Source organism: Pan troglodytes, chromosome 1 (assembly GCF_028858775.2).
Source record: "Pan troglodytes isolate AG18354 chromosome 1, NHGRI_mPanTro3-v2.0_pri, whole genome shotgun sequence".
NCBI classification, from domain to species: Eukaryota; Metazoa; Chordata; class Mammalia; order Primates; family Hominidae; genus Pan; species Pan troglodytes.
In genome coordinates this window covers 225,698,201-225,716,176 of record NC_072398.2, presented here as the reverse complement: position 1 = coordinate 225,716,176, position 17,976 = coordinate 225,698,201, and the positions used below count along the sequence as shown (strand labels likewise).

Sequence of the window (17,976 nt, the reverse complement as noted above, 5' to 3'; positions counted from 1 at the left end):
CAGGTCTGGCGTCTCCATTCCACATTCCCACTGTTTTCTGGTTATTTTATTTTATTTTTTTTGAGACGGAGTCTCGCTGTGTCACCCCAGCTGGAGTGCAGTGACACGATCTCGGCTCACTGCAACATCTGCCTCTCAGGTTCAAGCGATTCTCCTACCTCAGCCCCCCGAGTAGCTGGGATTACAGGCGCCTGCCCCCACGCCGGGCTAATTTTTGTATTTTTAGTAGAGACGGGGTTTCACCATGTTGGCCAGGCTGGTCTCAAACTCCTGACCTCAGGTGATCAGACTGCTTCGGCCTCCCAAAGTGCTGGGATTACAGGAGTGAGCCACCACGCCCAGCCTGTTTTTGTTTTTTAAATTGAGACAAGGTCTCACTCTGTCACCCAGGCTGAGTGCGGCGGCACAATCACGGCTCACACTGCAGTCTCTGCCTCCTGGGCTCATGTGATCCTCCTCCCTTAGCTTCCTGAGTAGCCCAGATAATTTTTAAATTTTTGTAGAGATGGGGTCTCACCATGTTGCCCAGGCTGGTCTCAAACTCCAGGGTTCAAGTGATCTTCCTGCCTCAGCCTCACAAAGTGTTGGAATTACAAGCGTGAGCCACTGTGACCAGCCTGCTTTTTGTTTTTTGTTTTGTTTTGTTTTGTTTTTAAAGAAACAGGGGTCTCACTGTGTTGCCTAGGCTGGTCTCGAACTCCTGGCTTAAACAATCCTCCTACTTTAGCATCCTAAGTAGCCAAAACTACAGGCTTGAGCCATCGTGCCCAGGCCCAGCTATTTTTCTAATAAAATATGCTGAAATGGGCACATCAGAAAACCCCCTTCCACCTGCTAAGACAGAATAATGTGCTCCCAAAAGATGCCCACACCCGAATCCACTGAACCTGTGACCTCACGTGGCAAAGGGGACTCTGCAGACATCGACTAAGTGACAGCCCTGGAGATGGGAAGATTGTTCTGGGGTACCTGGGTGGGCCTGATAGAATCACAGGGTTCCTGTGAGAGGGAGGCAGGAGTGTCAGCACGAGGAGGGGAGTGGGATGATGTTAGGAGAGGCTGGAGGATGGCCGGGACCATGAGCCGAGGAATGTGGGTGGCCTCAGAAGCTGGGAAAGGCGAGACATGGATTCTTCCCTCCAGCTCCTGGTAGGATGCAGCCTGCAGACCTGCCTTAGACTTCTGACCTCCAAAATTACAGGAGATTGAGTGCAGGCTATTTTAAGCTACTGTGTATGGAAATGTTACAGCAGCCCCAGGAAACTCACGGAGGCCACATGACTGGCAACGGGTCTCAACTCCTGGGCTTTTCCCCACTGTGGCAGATCAGCCTGTGGGAGGTAGGGGGTTTCCTCCCAGGGGGACCAGTGGCCTCTCAGGGCTGCTCACATGAGGGGCACGGGCTGTGACCGGCTGCCATGGCCCTGCCGTGCCCTCAGGCTCCAACCGCCTGGATGTGCCCAGTCTACCTGCAGGCACCTTTTCCATAAACGTATGATTTTAAAAGTAATCCTTATGTGGATTAAATTTATACTTGACTTAAGGTTAATACTAATACAACGCCCCAACACAAAGAACTGCAACCCTCGGTCTATGCGACTATTTCTTGTTATTACAAAACCGCTGCCTTCTGGGGCTTATGGAGGAGACGTCACATCCGTTCTCACTTCTGACACTGACCCCGACTCCCTGCCATTTAGAGGAAAGGCCCTGGTTCTTCATCAGTAGCCCCTAGGCCTGCTAACTGTAGAGACTCTCATTTGGCTCTAGTGGGGCTGCTCTCTGGAGTCAGGGTCCGGAGCTAGCCCCCTGCCCAGCTGTATGACTGCTCTTCTCAAAAGTGGGGGGCCCCTGGGGGCCAGCTGGGGTCACTCTCCCTGCATTCCTTAGAGTGGCCCCTTCTCCAGGCTGACGTCAATTTCACTGCTGGCTCTCACAAGGGCAGGTCCCACATCCACAGAGACAGAGGCAGCTTGGGGCTGGTGAATCCCAGAGGGGATTTTATCAAGTTCATGATTTTATAAAAGTGGAAGTGAGCTAGTATCTACATGAGTTGAGCTTTAAGGAGACAAAGCATTTCTAGTGGGTTCCCAAATGATACATCTACTCACAACTTCAGAGTGGGGCCTTATTGGAATAAAGGTCTTAGCAGGTATAATTAAGCAAAAGGTCTTGAGATGAGATCACCCCGGATTCTCCAGGTGTGTCCTAAATCCTATGACAAGTGTCCTTATAAGAGACAGAAGAGGAGAGACACACAGAGGAAGAGGCCTTGTGACCACAGAGACAGACCAGAGTGACGCAGCCACAAGCCAAGAAACGTCAAGGAACAGCTGCTGCTCCCAGAAGCTGGAAGGGGCAGGGACGGATCCTCCCCTGACTTCAGAGGGACCTTGGCCCTGCTGACGCCTTGATTTCAGAATTCTGGCCTCTAGAACTGGGGGCGAACAGACGTCTGTTGTTCTGAGCCCACCAGAAAGCAACGCCCATTCTCTACAGTACAAAGCTCTGCCAGGCGCCACGTGCAACCCAAGGTGAGGTTTCTGTGCCTGCCAGTAGCTCCCTGGGCTCTTGACACCGACTGGGATAGTCCACAATAATGTGTGCCCCCGCCCGGCAGGGCAGCAGGGTCTGGCCCTCGAGACCTCCTTCATGGTATGGTCGAAGTGAGAGGCAGGTGTGGGGCTCGAGGGTGTACAGCGGCCCCAGCAGAGTCCATGAGAAAGTCACGCCGGAACTGTGAGGCCAGCCCCCCACGGTTTCTCACACATCCACCCAGTGTCACCCAGAACCCAGAGCCAGCAGGGGCCGTGCCTCCCCGCACGGCTTCGCTCTGTTTCCCTACCAAGGGGCAAGCGTGGGAGGCAGCGAGCTGATCTAAGGTGCAGTATCCTAGGGGCAAGCATGATGACCCTGCTCTGACAACCCTGGCCCCACTCGGCCAGCACAGCCCTCGCCTTCCTGCAAAGGACCTGGCAGGTGTGACAATCCTCTGGAAAACAACACAGGAGTGTGACAGCATTCAACGGCCCCTGGATGTGACAGAGTCTAGTGGGCCCTGGAGGATGCTGGCATAGAAACAGGCCAGACTCCATGGCTGCTATTTCAGTTTGGTCCAAATTCCTCTATACACAAAACAAGATGTCATCTAAGAAAACAACAGTCTTTCTGCTTCTGGTAAGGGGCCCAGTGTTTTACCCAGGAGGCCCCGGCCACAGCCGAGACGAGGTGGGGGCCTGGGCGGCCCACTGTCAGGCCCTGGGTGTGGCTCGGGACAGCGGGAATCAGGCGAGCCCACCCAGCCTGCCCTCACTGCGTGAAGGAAGCCAATCCAAGTGAATGTCCTGCCAGAAATTGTGGCTTCTGAAAATTAAGTCCCCCCGTTAGCCTTGTGGAGAGCCTTTGGCAAAGCAGCTCCTCGTCCGAGTTGCCCCAGATGTCTTCTAGGTTGCTAAGTTAATTCCTGGAAAAAGCATTCGACCCAGACTGCAGTTCCTGGTTTTCCCTCAAAATTAATGATTCCTATTGACCAAGAACCACAACACACCTCCTAGCACTCTCCCTTAAAAGTTAATTCTGGTTGTACAAGGAATTAAGGGTGGGGACTTGGTTTTTTTTTTTTTTTTTTTTTGCGACAGATTGTTGCTCTGTTGCCCAGGCTGGAGTGTGGTGGTATAATCTTGGCTCGCTGCAACCTCCACCTCCTGGCTTCAAGTGATTCTCATGCCTCATCCTCCCAAGTAGCTGGGTTTACAGGTGCCTGCCACCAGCCTGGCTAATTTTTGTGTTTTGTGCTTCGCTGGAAAGTCTATTTCTTTTTCTTTTTTTTTTTTTTGAGACGGAGTCTCACTCTGTCGCCCAGCCTGGAGTGCAGTGGCGCGATCTCGGCTCACTGCAAGCTCCACCTCCCAGGTTCACGCCATTCTCCTACCTCAGCCTCCCGAGTAGCTGGGACTACAGGCACCCGCCACCACGCCTGGCTAATTTTTTGTATTTTTAGTAGAGACAGGTTTTCACCATGTTAACCAGGATGATCTCGCTCTCCTGACCTCACGATCCGCCCGCCTCGGCCTCTCAAAGTGCTGGGATTACAGGCGTGAGCCACAGCGCCCAGCCAGAAAGTCTATTTCTTTCCTGATGGTTCTCCAAGGACACTCAGGGACAACTGAGCACGGCAAGTCCTATGGAATGCACGTTTCCCACTATGGGCTGTGCATCCGTCTTTCACAAGGTCACCCTAATCGTGATTTACCCAGGCAGGAGTCCTAGAAAAAATAGCATGGAATACGATGCCACAGATTCTCCTGCAGAGTCACGCACCACCACGCACCGCGCAGGCCTGTGGGGGACGAGCTAAAACACACAGGACCCACTTGTTTTGGGCAGATTCTAAAATGACATTGTGGTCTATGTTTGTGGCAAACATCTATTGGTCAAGAAAAGATTCTGAGTGAGCCGCTGTCTCTACAAAAAATACAAAATACAAAAATTAGCTGGTTGTGGTGGTGCATGTCTGTAGTCCCGGCTACCTGGGAGGCTGAGGTGAGAGGATCGCTTGAGCACGGAAGTGCAAGGCTACAGTGAGCAGGGATTGCAGCACTGTACTCCGGCCTGGGTGACAGAATAAGATCGTGTTGTGGAAAAAAGAAAAGGATTCTGCAAAGTGGAAGAAAGCAACGCCAGAGACCTTCCTTCTCCTTACCACAAAGCATCCAAAATCCAGCATGTGTGAGCCTAGCCTTCTCTCAGCAATTCCAGGGAGGGAGGCAGCCCTCCACCATTCCAATCTTAGGTGCTTCTGCCCCAGTCCAGGGTCTCCCATTGCCAGGTGTGTTCTGCAGTAGCAGCTGCCGGAGACAGCACCAAGCCTGGGCTACCCGGGGCCTGGGAGTCTGCCCCTGCTCAGGCTCTGGTGGGCAGGAGCTGTGGCAAGGAGAGCCAAGCTTGCACTTCTTCCACTCTCGCTTCCCACGACAAGGGGCTGGTCTCAGCCAACAGCTCCTCCAACGAGCCGCTTTAATGAGGTGGTGTCCTCAGAATCAGCACCAGGCCCTGACGATGCTGACACCACCCTCGGCCTGTGAGGCAGTGCTGCTGCAGGGGGTGCACGGCCTCATCTCAGCAGACGTCACACTGACAAAAATCACCACGTGTCGGGTGCACTTCACTGTACTTCTGCAGAGAGCAGTCACGTAAGACAAGCATGGTGACCTCTGCTCATACAAACTGCAGAGGCCTGGCCTGTCAAGCTGGCACACATACCTCAGGGACAGCTGACACCATTTGCAGGCAGGGGCCAGGTGGCTGGGGTTGGATTTTTGTGGTGGAGAAAAACCACCCAATGCCAGTGCTGCCCTGGGTGGCGTGGGCAGGGCTGGCCGAGGAGGGGCTCCTGCGGGCTTTTCTGTACTGACCCTGCCACTGCCTAAATCATGAATCATTAATTCCGCTCCCAAAATGAAATGTGCTGCCGTGAGGTTTGGTGTCCAGGGTCGTGGCAGCTGCAGGCACAGGACCTTCCCAGAGCTCTGTCTGTGGAGCGTTTTCAGAGGGTGAGTTTAGGCAGGTCTTTAGGAGGATAATGGCCCCGTCATATCTGAGTCAAGGATTTTACCAGATTGAAACATCAAGTCAATAAACAGCAAGGACAAAGAAAGAAACCTCAGCTTCCTGTTCCCTGTGGCAGATGGGCACACACCAAGGCCCACGTGACCCTGGGTGTGAACAGAAAACAAACTGGTGCAGGGACCCAAGCAGCCGAGGGCCACTGCCTCCCTCGTCTTTGCCAGAAGAGTGGTTACCTTTTCTGATCTTGTCATGAAAATTAATGGCGTCCACGGAAGCTGTGACGATGTTGGTCTTGCAGTGGCGTGCAGCCACGATCCCGGCAACCTCATCCATGAGCTTCATGGTCACACCTGCGGAGAAAGGGACATGCGGCAGATGAGACACGGAGGCAGAGGAGATTATTTCACATCCCGGAAATAAGTTACAACTCGAGCCCTCCCCTCCCACTAGCCACCAGCAAGGGCCGCAGCCAGCAGGGGTGCAGGGTGCTCGGCCGCACGTGCTGTGGCTCACGCGCTACATGGGGCTTCCTCAGGAGATTTTGAAAAAAACGACCATGGCTGATATGCCAAGCCACGAACAAAACAGCCCTTTTCCTGTCCTCTACCGATATCTCACCCTGCTGGGCAAGTTTTGTTACAATATCAACTGGGATGGCTGCAATCCTAAAGTCACAGAACAGCACGTGCTGGCGAGGATGTGGGGGAAACTGGAACCCTCCTCCACTGCCAGTGGGAGCCAAAGGTGCAGGTACTTTGGAAACAGTTTGAAGTTTCGCAAGAGGATAAACACAGAGGGACCGTATAACCTAGCAATTCCACTCCTAGGCAGATACCCAGAAGAAATACATGTTCAACAGAAACTTGTACAGAGCTTTCACAGCAGCATGTACGCATAGCAGCCAAAAAGTGGAAACAACTCAAAGGTCCACACATGATGAATGGAGAAACAAAATGTGGCCTGTCCGTACAACGGAACAATAGACGCTGCACTAGGAATGAAGCTTGAAAACGCTACGCAAAGCAAAAGGAGCCAGACACCAAAGACCACACACTGTATGCTGCCATTGACAGGAAAAACCCAGAATAGGCAAGTCCATGGGGACAGAGGGTAGATTAGGGGTTCCCTAGGGATAAGGGATTAGGGGGATATGGGAATGACCACTAATGGGTACAGGGTCTCTTTGTAGGAGTAATGATAATGGTCTCAAATTGACGGCAATAGTAGTTGCACAACTCTGTGAAAATACAAAAAAAAAATCAACAACTTGTACACTTTATTTTTGTTTTTGAGACAGGGTCTCACTTTGTCACCCAGGCTGGAGTACAGTGATGTGATCTCAGCTCATCGCAGCCTCAACCTCCCCAGGCTCAGGTGATCCTCCTACTTCAGCCTCCAAAGTAGCTGGGATGACAGGCACATGTTACCACACCTGGCTAATATTGTTGTAGATGGGGTCTCACTATGTTGTTTTTTTTGTAGATGGGGTCTCGCTATGTTGCCCAGGCTGGCCTCGAACTCCTGGACTGAAACGATCTGCCCACCTCACCTCCCAAAGTGCTGGGATTACAGTCGTGCTACTGAGCCAGGCCAGTACACTTTACATAGGTGAAATGTGTGGTATGTGGATCATCTTCAGTACAGCTGTTATATCAAACAAACAAACAAAGACTCACTGAAGGAATACTGGAGAATACTCGGGCTGCAGATGTCTGCTTTTACTCAGTCTCTCTTATTTGATGGACCACCACTGTGCACGTGCTGGTCCCCCACCCCCAGTTCTCATCCCCGGTACAACACATATATTACAATTATTTCAATTTTTAAATTTTTTTTTTTTTTTTTGAGACGGAGTCTTGCACTGTCGCCCAGGCTGGAGTGCACTGGTGCGATCTCCGCTCACCACAACCTCCGCCTCCCAGGTTCAAGCAATTCTCCTGCCTCAGCCTCCCGAGTAGCTGGAACTACAGGCACGTGCCACTATGCGCAGCTAATTTTTTGTATTTTTAGTAGAGACGGGGTTTCACTATGTTGTCCAGACTGGTCTTGAACTCCTGACCTCATGATCCGCCCACTTCAGCCTCCCAAAATGCTGGGATTACAGGCATGAGCCACTGCACCTGGCCATAACTTTTTAATTTATTTTTTATTTTCTTGCAGAGATGGGGTCTTGCTATATTGCCCAGGCTGGTATCAAACTCCTGAGCTCAAGTGATCCTCCTGCTTCAGCCTCCCAAAGTGTGGGGATTACAGGAGTAAAGTAGGCCACCGATCCTGGCTCTTATTTCACTTAAAAATTTAAAATGTACCTTTACTTAGGTTGAACTACATGAGATTGCCAATAGTCAACAATATTTGACTTACAAAAGCAGCAAAGTGATATTAACCAACTTAATACCTATTAGAAATTTTAGAGAGTTATGTACATTCACCCTAGGACACAGAATGATTTTTTTTTTTTTTTGACGCGGAGTCTCGCTCTGTCACCAAGATTGGAGTGCAGTGGCACAATCTCAGCTCCCTGCAACCTCCGCCTCCCAGGTTCAAGCTATTCTCCTGCCTCCGCCTCCTAGTAGCTGGGATTACAGATGCGTACCACCACACCCAACTAATTTTTGTATTTTTAGTAGAGACGGGGTTTTGCCATGTTGTCCAGGCTGGTCCCAAACTCCTGACCTCAGCTTATCTGCCTACCTCGGCCTCCCAAAGTGCTGGGATTACAGGTGTGAGCCACTGCACCCGGCCAAGGACACAGAATGATTCCTAATAAACCCAGAGAGAGGCAGAAAACCAGACTCCATCCCACAAGCGAAAACCAGACTTGTACAGTCACGTTTAGGGTGGGAATCAAATGCCCATAGCATCCAGCAGGTGAAGCTGGAAAGAGCAGAATTAGTGGGGGCCCCGAGCAGAGGCCAGCCAGGGCCCCCTGCTGCACAGCTCCTACCTAGTGCCCCCCATGGGGACCCCATTCTTCAAGAAACACATCCACCTAATGAGAGGCACGCATCTTGTGGGCATCTGGACTCTACCAACTGGAGAAAAAGATGAGCACCTGGGGCGATGTGAACAGTGATTGGGTATTCGATGATACTAAGGACTTATAAGTGTGTTTGGGAGGATGTGATAGCGCTATTGTGGGTGTTCAAGGTAGGAAGTTATCTTTTAGATACAATATCTGGGATCTGCTTCAAAATACCGCAGTGGGAAAGAGGTGAGGCAGGAACGGGCAGGTGTTGCCCATTGCTGGTGCTGGGAGACGAATACCCAGGGGCTTGGGATGCTCTACACTCTGCTTTTGTGTATATCTGAGCATTCCCAAAATAAAAAGCTAAAACAGAGACATGGGTGTTATTGATTAAAGCATTATGTTTTTATTACCATGACTTTTCCCACAGGAGCTAAAAGAAAATGCTGCTAAATGAGGTAGGACAGGTGAGGGGAGGAGGGACCAGGTTCACGTTCGCTGCACTTTCGCCTGTCCTTTCAAACACCTGGGGCATCTGTTCGGCTCAACCTGTGCTGGGGGCATCAGCATCCCCGTCTTTCTTTTTCTTTTTGAGAAAGAGTCTCTCTCTGTCACCCAGGCTGGAGTGCAGTGGTGCAACCTCGGCTCACTGCAACCTCTGCCTCCCGGGTTCAAGCGATTCTCCTGTGTCAGCCTCCTAAGTAGCTGGGATTACAGGAGCCCGTCACCATGCCCAGCTAATTTTTGTATTGTTAGTGGAGTCAGGGTTTCGCCATGTTGACCAGGCTGGTCTCAAACTCCTGACTTCAAGTGATCCACCTGCCTTGGTCTCCCAAAGTGCTGGGATTACAGGTGTGAGCTACTGCGCCCAGCTGCATCTCCATTTTTCAATCAGCATCCCCATTTTCAAATGAACAACAGAGGCCCTAAGTCACATGGAGGTCTGATTCTGAAGAAAGAGTGCAGGTGAAATACTGGGAAAACAGCTGTTTGGCAAGGGAAAGAATCCTAGGCACCGGATTTTCTCCCCCAGGCAAATAAGATGCCGCTCCGGGTGCCAGGGAGGGCAGGGCACCTCTGGGCTTCAGGCGGCTTGGCTCTCACAGTTCTGCAAGGTGGTTTTATGTTGTTATTGGAAATAGAAGGTGCAGCTTGGCTAAGCCACCACCAGGCTCTCCTGGTCTCTCTCCCATGGCAAGGGGCCTCCATAAAGGCCCAGCAAGCCCAGCCCTCACAGGGTAGAGGACGGTTGGGCCAGGTCCCTAGCCCAGGACGGCAAGGAAGTGAAAACACAAAACAGAATAGGATCATCCATGTGTCAATATCGAGGGCTTCCTTGGAGGGGGCAGCGTCAGCTTCTGAATTAACCACACCCACCTGTGAGTGTGCCCCTACCACAGTGTGGTTCAGGAACAGAGTCTGGAATGAGGCCTGGTGCGAATCCCCCTGCCCCATCGCCCATGCCTGGAGGGGCTTGAGTCCCTCTGTCCCCGTCTAGAGTGTGAGAGTCACTGCCACAGCCTGGCTGGGAGTGAGTCCCCATCACCTCCGCCACTGCCGGCTGGGTGACCTTGGGCAGGCAGTTTGCCCTCCCTGAGCCGTGGGCTCGGTGTCTGTCAGGCAGAGGAGGTGACGGCGCCCACAGGCAAGGTGACTGAGGAGCAAATGGGATGGCCATGTGGCTGCCAGCAATGGCAGCTGCTATCATGGGATGTGGGGATTTGGTGGACATCTGTTGAGCTGAACACTAATTTAATTTAGGGCTTTGGGGACAGATCTGAGGTTTGGAGGCTGAACAGAAAAGGAAAGAAAAATGAAATAACTCAGAACATCAGGTAACATGCTGGCTGAGAACCCCACACACTTGGCTCAGGTGGGCAAAGGAGGGATCCAGAGGACAGTTGGCCTCCCCTTACCAGGCACCACACACAGAGGGCACAGAGGACAGTCGGCCTCCCCTTACCAGGCACCACACACAGAGGGCACAGAGGACAGTCGGTCTCCCCTTACCGGACGCCACACACAGAGGGCAGAGAGGCCCACCCGGCCACCTCCTGACTAGGTACTAGGTCATGGCTTCAGAGAGAGAGAGAGAGAGCGCAAGTGTGTGTGTGTGTGTGTGTGTATGTGTGTGTGTGGCACGTGTGTGCGTGTGTTTAAGGGGCTTAGTAGCGGCAGAGCTGGAGCCCACAGACTGAGTTCTTCTAGGTTGATCTGCCTCATAAAGAAACTGACTTGTGACCACAACAGCTGGACTAGTGTCCCACTCACACACACAGCCAGCACAGGTGTGCCACGGAATTCCACGGCATTTCCCACAGACCAACTCTAAATACTGCCCTGGGCAGCCAACAGAAGCTCTGTCAGCCTCCAATGGAGGCCAGGACCAGCTGCATTTGCCATGAAACGCTGACCATTTATATTCAGAAAATGGCAACCTGGTGATGAAGTGACAACAGCTGAGCACAGGAATGACGATGAGCCAGCAGTATTCCAGCAGGACTGTGTGTGCTGGGGAGACACATTGTTAACTGGAGTATGTGAGAAGTTTATCACCAAATGTGCACTATATGTGGCCTTCCTCAGGGGGAGATGCGTCGCCATCCAGCAGCTAGTCAGGGTCCTCCTAGGAACAAATGAGCCAGGGACAAGCAGGAGTTTTAAGGAAGGGACACCAAAGACTAGCATCAGGAGCCAGGACAGCACATGGACACAGGGTCCTGATGCTGCTGGGGGCCGTGAGCTGGATGCTGAGGGCAGCGGCTGGCATTGCCGGGGAAGCTGGTGCCAGGCATGGCCCAGCATGTCACATAGAGGAACTCGGCTGCAAGGTCAGTGCCATGAGCCGTGAACTTTGTCTGTTCACTGAGGCAGCCCGAGTCCATGACTCACAGCTGGCCCCTCCCCTCTCCACAAACACGGAATCTCACCGGACCCCACCCGATCCGTGATGCACAAGGCCGGCCCTCTCGGCAAACACGGAATCTCACCAGACCCCACCCGATCCTGACGCGTGGCCGGCCCCTCTCCACAAACACGGAATCTCACCGGACCCCACCCGATCCTGATGTGCAGCCAGCCCCTCCCCTCTCCACAAACACGGAATCTCACCAGACAGCACCCTATCCTGATGCGCGGCTGGCCCCTCCCCTCTCCACAAACATGGAATCTCACCAGACAGCACCCTATCCTGATGCACGGCCGGCCCCTCTCCACAAACATGGAATCTCACCAGACAGCACCCTATCCTGATGCGTGGCCGGCCCCTCCCCTCTCCACAAACACGGAATCTCACCGGACCCCACCCGATCCTGATGCGCAGCCAGCCCCTCCCCTCTCCACAAACACGGAATCTCACCGGACCCCACCCGATCCTGATGCGCAGCCAGCCCCTCCCCTCTCCACAAACACGGAATCTCACCAGACAGCACCCTATCCTGATGCGTGGCTGGCCCCTCCCCTTTCCACAAACATGGAATCTCACCAGACAGCACCCTATCCTGATGCGTGGCCGGCCCCTCCCCTCTCCACAAACACGGAATCTCACCGGACAGCACCCTATCCTGATGCGCGGCCGGCCCCTCCCCTCTCCACAAACACGGAATCTCACCGGACAGCACCCTATCCTGATGCGCGGCCGGCCCCTCTCCACAAACACAGAATGACCAACACCGGGTCTCACTGGACAACACCCGATGAGGCAGCAGCCTCCCTGTCTCCATTCTACAAGTCAGGAACCAGACACATGGAGATTCACGCTTCCAAAGTCACACCACTAGGGGTAGGATGGGACCGGACCTGACCTTGGGCCACCAGAGGCAATGCCATGTTGCCTCCCCATCCTGTCCTGTGACATCGAGTCCAGAGTGGAATTCTTCCCAAGATGATTGCAGGAAGGAGCGTTCAAAGTCACAGACCCAGAGTGCCCAGTGCTGGCCACCAGCTGGTGTCATCAACTCAGGGTGGTTTAGCTGTGGGGGAAGGAGGAGGGAAAGGAAGGGTTCGTGTTGGATTTAATGTTCAGAACTTAGGAAGTGCCTACAATTAACCCCTTGTTCGTCCATCCTGAAAAGCAGAATGAGAGAATAAATGGAAGGAGTTGTAATCAGCTCCTTCAAACCGGGGTTTGCCCCATTTATCCAAAAGGCTACCTTGTTGGTATGAGACTCCACAAGGGACCTCATGTTACTGAAAACCTCGCAGGATCCAAAGCACATGACAGTCAACCCCGAGGGGAAGATGTGAGCGGCTGTTGAGTGCCTGGTGTGCGAATACCCCCTTCACCACCCCCATGCTCCTGCAGGCTCCACACGGCACCCCCAGACCACACTGTATGGTGTGACGTGGACGCCTGCACTGGGTGAGGACCTGCCTCGTTGTCCCTGTGTCCCTGACCCAACATGGAGCTGGCATCTGGTGCTCAGGAAATGGTTGCTGAATGAATGAATAAATCAATGAATGAATGCAGGTTGACTAACAGGTCACAACCAGCCCAAGCAAGCTGCCCCAGCCACAAAGTATGTGGCTCCTTCAGGCAACAATTTGCGTCAAGAATTAGTCACAGATGAGGGCAGGAAAAGCTCGTCCGGTCCCAGAAACCCCAAAGCCAGGTGAGCTTGATGACCGGCCAAAAAACCAAGCCCATACTCAAAATATCTTGCTGTGTGAGCTGGACGGTGACATTTACAGGGACAGCCTCCTCCAGCCCCAGCAGCCAGCACACACGCACCGGCCTGGGAAACCATGCAGAGTTTAGAATAGCGGCAGACCTGCTATGAAACAACAATTTTATACCAACGATGGAAAAGGCCAAGACTGGTGGATGGAGTCAGTGCCATTCTGGGGCCCAGGCCAGGGGGGCTGTCGTAATCCCACCATGTGTGTCTATTATCAGATTATACCCCACACCTGGAGTTTTATTCTAAGGACCCGGAACAGTGACTCACGAGCGGTGGGAAATCAGGATGGTGTAGCATCCTGACTCTGGCAGACAAGGAGGTCTTTCAAGACCTGGGCTGGCCTCATGGACACTGGCCAGGGCAGCAGGCAGGAGGGCTCTGAGCTCCCAAAGGATCTCATCTGGAAGGATCTTTGTCCACTTCAGGTCATCTGCACCTCCCAGAGAAGTCATAGTAGGATACTGGGCCAACTCAAGGCCAACTTTACGACTCAGGAGATAACCTTTCTCGGGGAAACACTTAGAACGGTCCAAAAACCAAGCGTTTGGCCTTGCGACAGCGAAGGCTCCCAGTCCCTGCAGGTGTTGAGGTAGCAGGATCAGAGGCGGGAGCAGAAACCCACCCGAGAAGACGGACCTGGCGAAAAACCAGTGCCTCAGCCTCTACCCACCCCAGTCTGTGTTTTCACAAACGCACTTTTTAGTGTCGATCCAGTGGGCTTGAGAAAAACATAGAAAAACCATGGTCTGTGTGTCAGCTGAACTCTGCTGGCTACTTAGAGGGAAGGAAAGTGATCTCATAAAAACTGAGATTTTAATCAACCACTGTTGATCACAGGCCCTCTCCTACCGGCGAGACACAACCCTGGGCATCCTGTTGTAGGGCCTGGTGCCAAGCCTGCTGGTTACCTGCCACCGAGAGAGAGCAATGAGGTCAGATGGTCCCTGCAGAAGTGAGATCATTAGAAAGCCACGTGCCCATCGTGGCCTGCGTGTAAAGACCGCTACCACACAATGCCTGTGTCTATGACAGCACACAAAAGATACTACAATCAATGTGTTAACTGAGAAAACTAAATTTTAAGAAAACAACCCAGAAAAACATAGTGCCTTCCTCACAACTGCCTTTCTTGCCACCACTGCCCACCTGGGCCCCTGCCTTGCCAGAGGGAGCCACCCCCCTTCTGACGCTGGAAGTCACTGTCTCCCTTTCACTTTCTTCCACTGTATTTAAAATATCGAGTGCCTAAGTTTTTTCCAAGATGCTTCTTTCCAGGTTCCTACTGAAAAGCCTCATCAATTTCCCCCAACGCAGGCACAACGGGTGCTGCCAACGTTGGAAAATAACTTTGGCACATTACAGTCCACCACAGGCAGTCCTCATCTCCCAAGATCTGTAATTTAAAAGATGACAACAAAATTGTAGGACCCGCCGTCCTTGGAGCTGCATTTATTTCAAGAATTACGGGGGGAAAAAAAAGACTTTCTTGGCCACTAATGTATACACGTTAGGTACCAAAGGTATTTTTAATTGTAACATTTAACTGCTTACAGGTTTTTGTTTTGTGTTTTTTTGTTTTTAAGTATTGATCTGTCAACTGGCTTAAAAATAAGGCTTCATTTTCTTCTCCCAAGGCCTGGCTTGTGACTGGGTCAGGCTTGCCTGAAAACCCAAGGCGGCAGTTCACAGCTCGGAGCCCGTGTGCCGCTGTCTGTTCTGTGGGCGGCAATCTGAGATGCCCCCATTTCTATATTTAATCCCAACTGACGGAGCGTGGGCGCCAGCCTCCTATATTAAGAAAATGATAGTAACTTCATCTTGTTTTAAATACCCCACCCGTTAGTAATTACAAGAGTTCTGAAAAGATCCAGTTGAGTGAGAGCCTGCGAGACAGCCCTGGCCTCTCCCTCCCAGGGTCTGTGGCTGGGACCATGGACAGAGGAATATTCACTAAGTGGTTCCCGGACGTCTGGGAGCATCATAGACCCAGGGAGAAGGGCCAAGAGCTGCCCACGCCCATTGATTCCTTACCTTCTATAGAGTCTGAAGCAGGGAAGTGGGGAGGTCTTGACTGCTTCCTGATGTTTGAGTATCCATGCTTCACTTTCAAAATAAGGAAGCAGAGAAAGGGTAGATGGATTTTGCATCCCAACTGCCATGGAGGCCCAAGCAAGAGGAGGCTGCAGCTACACAGGAGCCCCCAGGCCCACCCCTAAGAAGGACAGGCCAGTGAGAGGCTGCGGCCTCAGCCTGGAGGCTACCAAAGCAAGGTCGCTTCCTGGAAGGCCCAGAAATTTTGGTGGGGTGTCAGTTTCCTTCCAAGAGTCCAGGGGACGCTCCTTTTGAAGAGTTTGTGTTCATCACTTGGAACAGGGAAATGTTGTCAGTGGGTATCTGCCATGCATGCCCCTGGCGACCACAGCTAAAGAGAGAAGCACAGGCTGGACAATGTGGCACCAAAAAAAAAAAAAAAAAGAAAAGAAAAGAAAAGAAAAGAAAAACACCCCCACCCGACCCGTACACAGGTAGAAAAGTACGTTCTTACGGTTCATGGCAAGACCTCAACCAAATACTCCATATTTCTGGAAAGGGGTCAGTGCCCCATGATTTGAGAGGGATGACGTGCTGGCCACCAGGGACCCGGCTGAGAGGAGGACCCAGTGTGGGCAGGACAAAGTGAGTTCCTGGGACAGGTGCCTGTAGGACGCCTGGACTGGAGCGATATGAACCCCACGCCCAGGCTTTCAGGGTTGACACCATCTCGGGGTTCAAGGTTCAAGTTCACCAGTCCCCACGTCCCGCTCCCCCACTGAAGCATCAGGATGGACGTGAAGCTGTTCTTCAGAACAGAAGAACCTGGAGAACGATGTTTTCAAACACCAACATCCTAGAAGGCGAGTACTAGAAGGAATTTAACTGCAGCCTGTGCTACTCAGCTTCACGAGGAAGAAAGCGGCGTCCCAAAGCGTTTGTTTGTTCACCTCTTGACCCCCCTAGACCAGAAGTTCCTCAAGAGTAGGGAACAGCTCTTCGTCCACCTTTTTCCTTCCTTGCCCCAACGCTGAGGGTCTGGTGTGTTGTGTCCCACGCAGCAGTGGGGGCTCCAGCCAAACAAGGTCACGGAATTGGAAAAGAGCAACTGTGCCCTCTTTTGCATTTTTCAGTGAAAGTCAACTCCTCCTGCAGGTGCAAAAGATCGTTTTTTCACAACTGCCCCAAGAAGACCAAGTGAACAACAGCGTCTTGGTGGAGGCCTCACTTGCGTCCCCTCCCATGTTTTCTCTGCCTTCCCTTTCCTCTGCCTCCTCCTATAGTCTCAGGCTAAGCTGTGCTGTCCCCTGGCCTCAAGACCCCCAGCAGCGTTGTTCGGCTCCCCAGCAGCTAGACACCTGCATGGATGTTTGTCGCAGAAGGTTTGACTCCCAACCGACCAGCAGGGCTGTGTCTTCTTCACAGTGTCCCTGGTGGAGCACGGAGGGGCTCGGCACACAGGAGGTGCCTGGTCACTGGTTCTCGAGTTAGAGAGCGGTCATTACGTGTTTCTCACGTGCAGCGCACGTGCAGCCTGGCACAATCCTCTGGGTGGGGCTGACTGTGCGGCACCAGCACAGTCCGCAGTCCTTCCCACGCAGGACCTTCATTTTTCCCAGTCCAGTCATTCAGCTACTGAGTGCTGACTCCATGCCAGGCCCTGCGCTAAGTGGGAACGCAGGAGTGAACAGATAGACAGAGGTCATAGGAAAGTGTGTCAGGAGTGATGGTGCCTTGGAATAAAAAGTAAGCAGAGGCAGTCTAATTTATACAGAGTGCTCATGAGAGGTCTCTTTCCTTTTCTTCAGAGACCTGGAGAAAAACACAGGCAGCCTTACAGTTGTCTGGGTAACCCAGGTAGAGAGAAAGAACCAAGACCCTGGCAGAGGGAACAGCAACAGGCGGAGGGAAGAGCAACCAGGCAGAGGGAACAGTAACAGGAGGAGGGGACAGCAACAGACAGAGGGAACCACAACAGGCGGAGGGAACCACGACCAGGCGGGGGAACTGCAACAGGCGGAGGGAACTACAACCAGGCAGAGCGAACCGCAGCAGGCAGAAGGAACAGCCACAGGTGGAGGGAACTGTGACCGGGCAGAGGGAACTACAACTGGGCAGAGGGAACCACAAACAGGCAGAGGGAACCACAACCAGACAGAGGGAACTACAACTGGGCAGAGGGAACCACAACAGGCAGAAGGAACAGCAACAGGCGGAGGAAACTGCAACCAGGCAGAGGGAACCACAACCAGGCAGAGGGAACTACAACCAGGCAGAGGGAACCGCAACAGGCAGAAGGAACAGCCACAGGCAGGGGGAACAGCGACCAGAGATAACTACAACTGGGCAGAGGGAACCACAACAGGCAGAAGGAACAGCAATAGGCAGAGGGAACCACGACCAGGTGGAGAGAACTGCAACAGGCAGAGGGAACCACAACCAGGCAGAGGGAACTACAACCGGGCAGAGGGAACCACAACAGGCAGAAGGAACAGCCACAGGTGGAGGGAACAGCGACCAGAGGGAACTACAACTGGGCAGAGGGAACTACAACCGGGCAGAGGGAACCACAACAGGCAGAAGGAACAGCAACAGGCAGAGGGAACCACGACCAGGCAGAGGGAACAGCCACAGGCAGAGGGAACCGCAACCAGGCAGAGAGAACCATGACCAGGTGGAGAGAACCGCAACCAGGTGAAGGGAACAGCGACTGGATGGAAGGAAAAGCGA

General features: G+C 52.7%; 1 protein-coding gene across 3 annotated transcripts in view; it reads right to left on the bottom strand.

The window, feature by feature from the left end:
* The window catches only part of ACOT7 (acyl-CoA thioesterase 7), a 134,259-nt gene that overhangs the window by 24,827 nt on the left and 91,456 nt on the right, over nucleotides 1–17,976 (bottom strand). For all 3 annotated transcript variants that reach the window (XM_016953100.3, XM_001156114.4, XM_001156070.8), the window contains exon 7: nucleotides 5,802–5,918. In XM_016953100.3, coding sequence (XP_016808589.1) covers nucleotides 5,802–5,918 — 117 coding nt within the window. The remainder of the gene's footprint in view (nucleotides 1–5,801; nucleotides 5,919–17,976) is intronic.